General features: G+C 36.8%; 1 protein-coding gene across 1 annotated transcript in view; it reads left to right on the forward strand.

Moving 5' to 3' along the window:
- The window catches only part of SRBD1 (S1 RNA binding domain 1), a 118,295-nt gene that overhangs the window by 63,553 nt on the left and 47,843 nt on the right, over positions 1-6,899 (forward strand). The window contains exon 15 of the mRNA XM_009875068.1: positions 4,804-4,886. Coding sequence (XP_009873370.1) covers positions 4,804-4,886 — 83 coding nt within the window. The remainder of the gene's footprint in view (positions 1-4,803; positions 4,887-6,899) is intronic.

Genomic DNA, 6,899 nt, shown 5'->3' on the forward strand with positions numbered 1-6,899 from the left:
GAGTCATTAAGCTTTTGCTTTAAGGAGTGGCTCTTACGTAGAGCAATGCAAAGAGAGAACGTTTTAGTATGCGATTGCCTGAACACAGAAGTTGCAGTCTGCCCCTGAAGCAGGTGCACAGTACTTGAAACAATCGATAATAAAAATTGTACTGTAGATTTCTAGCTGTTCTTGCACCCTAAATAGGGTGCCCATCTGATTTGGGCCATAATGGCTGCTTTAGATCAGTTCCATTCCTGAAGGGGGGCAGGTAGCCTAATCAAGAAGTTGGCACTAATGCTGTATTTTGGGGCTGGCAGCTGACATGGCCATTGTACAGATACCATCTAGAGAAATCGCTAGAAGCCTCCTATAGTGTTTCTGCTCCTCACTGTTGAGAGTGGGGACTTTTCCATCTTTAGTTTAAAAAGATTTAGCCTGAAAACTATTATTTAAAGTGTTCCAGAGTGAAAACTCTCTCCTTTTTAATCCATGTGAAAAATTATGTAGCTTGCTGTAGAAAGTATGCGTAAAAACCGTTATGTGACATGTATGTGTGAGGAAAATAGTCTTAATTTGAAATTTATTGGCTTGGAATTAAGAGATTTGATCTTTTTAAAACAGGGGTAGCCAGATAGTTAAGTGTGATGACAAGTTCGCAAGGTCGTGTCTGCTCATTAGCCATTAGGAAACTAAATATTTTAATATTAATTCCCTATTTTCTGTGATGATCAGACACCAAGACTGGCCTGAGTTTTGCGAGCAACTCCTACGGAGACTTTTCACCCACCACTCTGTCATGGCAATTTATTGTTGATAGGCAAAAATACGTAACTATCTGGTGGGTTTGTCCTGTCAAATAACCAAAGTACGGAGTGAACTGAGACCACCAAACAGTTAAACTACCTTTCTTACAAATAGCGGAAAATGTCCTAATGACAAAACAGGATTTCAGTAAATATGCTTTCTGAAATGTTCTTAATTTCTCTCTGCACTGGAAGGTGAAGTTCATCTGCATTAAAGTTAGAGGACCACCTAGGCCATCCTGTCCCCCCAAGCTTTAAAATTTTACATGGTTTTACTGGAGGGCAGCATAATACGTTACTGTCATTCCAAGTACTACAATAATGTTTTCTTCTTAATTGACAACTTGAAGCTTTGCATCTACCTAGCGAGCATTTCCTGTGGTGATTTTCTAATAGAGGGCCATGGCATCCTGATCTTAATACTCTGTTTAATGTTGAATAGAGTTTTTTTCCACATTACAGACGAGCATATTTTAAGAATGGCATCTCAAACATTTCATGTTTGGCCCTGCTGATTACTTTGGAGAAATCTGATTTTCTGTTTCTACCCTGTATGCCAATATGCAATTTATTTTCTATTTGCCTAAGCCAAAGCAAAGCATACCTTAATAACTGTAGAAGTGAGATTGCATTACCTGTTTCGTTGTTGATTTTCTAAAAATGCATGGTTTCTAGCCATTCCTGAAATGTGCTTTAAGCATATAAACAAGTAGTTTTAGGCAATACCTGTGCCAGTGTAAAATATTTTAACATAAAAATAGTTTTGCAGTGTCTTGATTTAATTTTTAAGGGGAAAATGTAAGACCCTCAGGTTTGCTGTTTCTGTCTGGTCCATGGTGTTGTAAGAGTCCAGCCATGCAGAAAAAATCACTAGCTTGGACTCTCATGGCCCCCTAAAAAGCTTTGTCTGTGGCAGCGTGTTAGTTCCATAAAAAAGTGAAGTAAGTTTTGCCTATGCAAGAGAGGGTAGATGCTAATCTTGACTGGCTTTGGGCCTAGACAGAATGTGAACAACTCGTGCCTTCTCCCTATTGTACTCTCTTTTATTCTGAATTTGCAAAGGTCTGGAGTAAAATTGTTGCTTTAGTGGGAATTATGCAGGTCAGCTGTGCCGCTGGTGTTGGCCGTAGGAGCTGCATCCCTTAAATCCGGTAACTGACTGTTAGTTCATCTTCACGCTTCAATATTGTAACTCTTAGGCCTGATCCAGGAAAGCACTTAAATGTCTGTGTAACTTTATGTGTGTGAATAGTTTTGCTGGTTCCGGTGGGAATACCGACACGCATCTGTGCTGAAGTGCTTTTCTGGATCGGGTCCTGTGTCTCCGCTGCAAGCCTCCAGGGATATGACAGCATTGTCAACCTAGCTATTCTGACAAGAATAGTCTAAATTTTAATTCTTAATTGAAGGTTCCCAAGAGAAGGTTATGCTTGGAAAACTCCTGTATTGACCTATCTAGGCAGGTATCTATTTTTAAAAGATGTAAAGAGGGAACATGTGGACAGTGAGAGATATGTGCTCTCAGCTTATCCAAAATGTGAGGTTTGAAATGTGTTTTGTCGTTAGGTGGAAATAAAAGAAAATTCTCTAAAACGTTGTATAGCTATGAAACAAGTTGAGTTTAAGGAAGCTTGCTGAAAGTACAGTACCTATACGCAGACATAAATGCATTCATTAGAAATACATAGTTTTAAATGTTTCCTTGTTTGGATCAATAGTACTGTCATTGATGTTTTGCTCTGCTTTTGTTAGGTGATGGTTGATAGTTGCCACTAGTATTTTGAAGTAATTAATTAGAATTATTGTTAAAGGAAAACATTTCTGCAGTAAGCTATACTTGTGTAAGCAATAACTGGGATATTTACACTGTGATTACTTTATTTTTTATTTTATTGTTTATTTTATTTTTTGACAAGAAGCTATATGTGATTGCCTCCGAATTCAGAACTTCTCTAGCAGAGGCATAGGCATATCAGATGTCACCAGCACAATGCATTCTAAGCCTAGCTAGCAAACCGCCTTTGTCAGCATATTTTAAAATAGATAATAAAGGATATGGAAGGTCTTGCATGACTGAGTGGTGAACTTCACTTTAACTGTGCATTTTGCAGTGCAAATCTTTAAAAGTGAAATCTCTAATGCTGCTTTTAGTTGATAAACTTTGCAGTTGTGGTTTGAGAAGCCTGCATAGCCACGAGACATTAGGTCTGTCTACTGTTCTGGCTTCAAGTATCAATGTTTTGTCAAGTCCTTTTCTCAAATGCTGTGAGGTCTTTAACATTGGTAGTTGCTATTTAAGTTCGGGCTGCAAAGATGATTAAGGGACTGGAGCACTTGTCATAGAAAGAGAAACTGAGAGAACTGGGAGTGTTCAGCCTGGGGATGAGGCTCAGGGGGATCTCATGAATGTGTATAAATACCTGATGGGAGGGAATGAAGAAGAGGAGGTCAGACTCTGCTCAGTCATGCCCACTATCAGGACAAGAGGCACTTCCAAATTTCAAATTCCATCTGAACACAAGAAAACACTTGCAGTCGAACACTTTAATGGATTGCCCAAAGAGGTTTTGAAATCTCCATCCGTAGAGATATTCAAAACCCAAATGGACATGATCCTGGGCAACGTGCTCTAGCTGACCTTGTTTCAGTGGGAGTGTTAGACAAGATGATGTTTGTCCTCAAGAGGCCCATACTACCTAAACGATTCTGTGATTTTGTAAAAGTGCATACGCATTTTTATATATAGTATGGATATGATAATATGCTTGTGATTTTATATATATATGATTTGCTTAAATTTTAGGAAATGTCTCTCGAAATAACTAATGCTAGCTGTGGGAGTAATTTTGGAGACAGCTTATAAAGGAATACAGATTTCTTCTGTCCCACCCCATTTCTCTCATTCTCACACAAGTGCACATGCAGGAAAAACAATGCCTGATCTTGGTTTTTATGTTGTTTGGGTTTTTTTTTTTAAATTAGTTTTCTTGATTTGGGCAGCATCAGGTGGTTGTTTGGTTTTGCATTCCCTCCAGACATTCTCATTCTTCATCAGTGTTTACTTAACTAGATAGCATAAATGTTCTAAGAGCTGCTAAACCAGGTAACTTGGTTTGTATTTTTTAAGGAGAAAAAAAGTTTTTAAAGGTAAAAATGGTAGAGTAGAACTTTGCTAGTTTTGTATATGTGGGAGAAAGTACAGTTGCAAGTACTGAATGCAACCCAGTATCTGCAGAATTAGACCAAGGCTGAGAATTGACATGTGTAAATAAGTGTGTTTTTCTAAGATTTTAGTAAGAAAAGAATTTATCAATAAATAGAGACAATGTAGTCTTGATTCAATATTTGGATTTAGAAGACCAACGTTTCTTCTCATATGCTTTTAATGGAACCAGAAATGTTGGAAATTGTTTCCCCCTCTCCCTCCAAATGTGATTATAACAATGTGAGATTGAAAATTGATGTGTCTTGTTATGCACGTTAGATCAAGAACCATTTTCAAGTGCACACTGAATTTTATGGATGAATTATAAAAATATATGATACGTACACCTTAGGAAATGTTACATTAGATAAATAAGACAGTGAAAAGTTACTCCATTCTTTATAAAATGTTTATGTGTTTCTACATATCGGTGGTTTAAGGTTAAAGGATATTTCAGAGTTTAATTTTAAATGTTACATATGCATTTAGTATGGATACAGCGAAAAGATTTAGTGTACACAGTTATGTCTATGAACTCTGTGGCCTGAAAAAACTTTTTTAATGTAGTGATAAAAGTTTGAAATCTCCTTTAGTCTTTGCTTGAATTATTCAATTAAAAACTTTGATTAATATACAATTCATGTCTTGTGTCTAACAGTGAAAAAGGATTCTGCCATATTTTTTTATTATTTCCATGTTAAAAAAGAAAGATATTAAATATAGACAAGTTTTTTTTAAAAAATAGCAAATGCAATTACGTGATTCTGAGTTTTCAGATAAAACCCATAGTTGTTTTCTGATTCTATTTTTCAGTTTCCATAGCTAGACGCGTCCAAGACCCATTAGCTGAGCTAGTGAAAATTGAGCCCAAACACATAGGAGTTGGAATGTATCAGGTAAGATAATATGTATCATTTAATCTAAGTAATCTATCATTATAACGGAGCAAGACAAAAATGCTGCTTTATACTCATCATCTAGGTATGTCTGCTTTAAAAGACATTTGTAAAGGTGATAGAATGGCAGTAAATACTTAGAAGTCATAAACTGCCTCTTTTTTTTAATCTCTACTTTTAACAATTGTGATTGAGACTCTGAAATGGCTGTAGCCAGATGTATAGTCTATTAAAAACATCAAATCAGACAGGTAACCTGATCTTTCTCTTTTTTGTACTGTTAGAGCTAGGGGGTTTGGCTCTTTGTGTAAAATACAATGAGATCTTGATCCTCCATTTAGAAGCCCGTAATTTGTACTGTTTAGGTGCATTCCTTCCTAGAAGTTTGTAATAAAAGCATTTGTTTTGAAGTTTTTCATTTACTAAAACTGAATTGGAAAATGTTTGACAATTTTATTTTTATACATTCTTGTTGGTTATTTCTGAGAAATAACATTTACCTTCCAAGAGTCTTTACAAAGTGAATGGTGGTGAGAAGTGACACATAAGGTACTGTCATTTTTTAGTACATTGGCATCAATTCAGGAATGCATTTATGCATGTCCCACCAAACAGAGAAGTAAAAAAAAAATTAAAAAATCCAGCATGTACTTTTCTCTATATTTTTGAAACTATAGAATGTGAGTAAATAAGAAAGACTGGAGCAGAATTCAAAACAGAAGGCACAGAAGTGTCTGGATCTGCACTTTCAGGTTAATGCATGAGAGTTAATGGGATAGGAGGCAATTAGCAGCCTAGAATCCTTTAATGCCACTGCTAAAGGTGGTATGACAAGGAAGGTGCTATGAAAAACTTCAAAGTAGTGTATATCCGGTTTTGTTTTTAAAGAACTGGTGTCAGCATTTTAGTTGGTTAAGATGGTGCTGCTGGTCATATGGTTTTGGGAGCGTGATATTACCAGGCAAATGTTGCAGGGAACACATTGCAGCAAAATATCTTAATGACTGAAACTGGCATCATTTACTTTTGAGTGAAACTAAGCAGGGTAAGTACCATGTTCCTGGCCCTTTCAAGGAAGCTTATTGGTCCAGTCCAGGTGTTTTACAAGTAAATGCCCTACTGTGTTATTCGTTGTATTGGCTGTATGAAAAGCTTCAGAAAAATAATTTCTAAACATCTGGTAGAGATAGACTCAAAAATTGTTCATTCCTAGCTATCTGTACTTTTAGGTCTTATCACCGTTTCATAGAATCATAGAATGGCCTAGGCTGAAAGTTTGAATAAATCCTTTAAGGTGGATATACCTCCTGCCAGAATTCTTAAGTATCACCACAGATGCTATAAGATATAGCTTCAAAGATATAGAAATTTCTGGGGTACTGTCACTTTATGTGACACTGTTGAAAGAAAATTTACACTCTTGAAAGCAAAGTCAGAAGCTCTGTTGCCCTTTGGGTGTGAGAGCTCTCTCGTGGCAGGGGAGGCAAGGGAGCAGAAGAGGAATTAAGCTGTTATGACTGGTCTTCCATCAGAGAGAACAGTCACTTGCTGGTGTCTCAGAGTGCAGGCATGGAAGAAGCTGTTGTTTTTGTTGTTTTCTACAGGGAGTCCCAGAGAAATAGCTGGTATAATACCTCCAATAAGGAGTATATCATGTACAGATGTTTATATTATCCAGGACAATTTGAAAGGTTTTATTATGTTTTAATTTATAATTTTATAATTGCTGGCTGTTGCACGTTTTGTCCCAGAAGCTAATAAAAAAAACTATGTTCAGTCTAGATAGAAAATGGAAAGTGGCTTTACACAGAGGTGATTACTCTCTTAGGCTACTGTAACTATAAGCCTAGCATTTAAATCTGACCTTTCTTAACCTTAAAATTGATATTTAAGAATCTGATAAACCCAGGTTTTGGCTTTCTTGTCCTGAAGGACAGAGAGCCATTAGTCCTGCATTCTTTAGGCAGAGGCAGGCTTAGGCCTTGTGCTGCTGCTGATGACGGTGGGAGCCGT

Source organism: Apaloderma vittatum, unplaced genomic scaffold, assembly GCF_000703405.1.
Source record: "Apaloderma vittatum isolate BGI_N311 unplaced genomic scaffold, ASM70340v1 scaffold5078, whole genome shotgun sequence".
NCBI lineage: Eukaryota > Metazoa > Chordata > Aves > Trogoniformes > Trogonidae > Apaloderma > Apaloderma vittatum.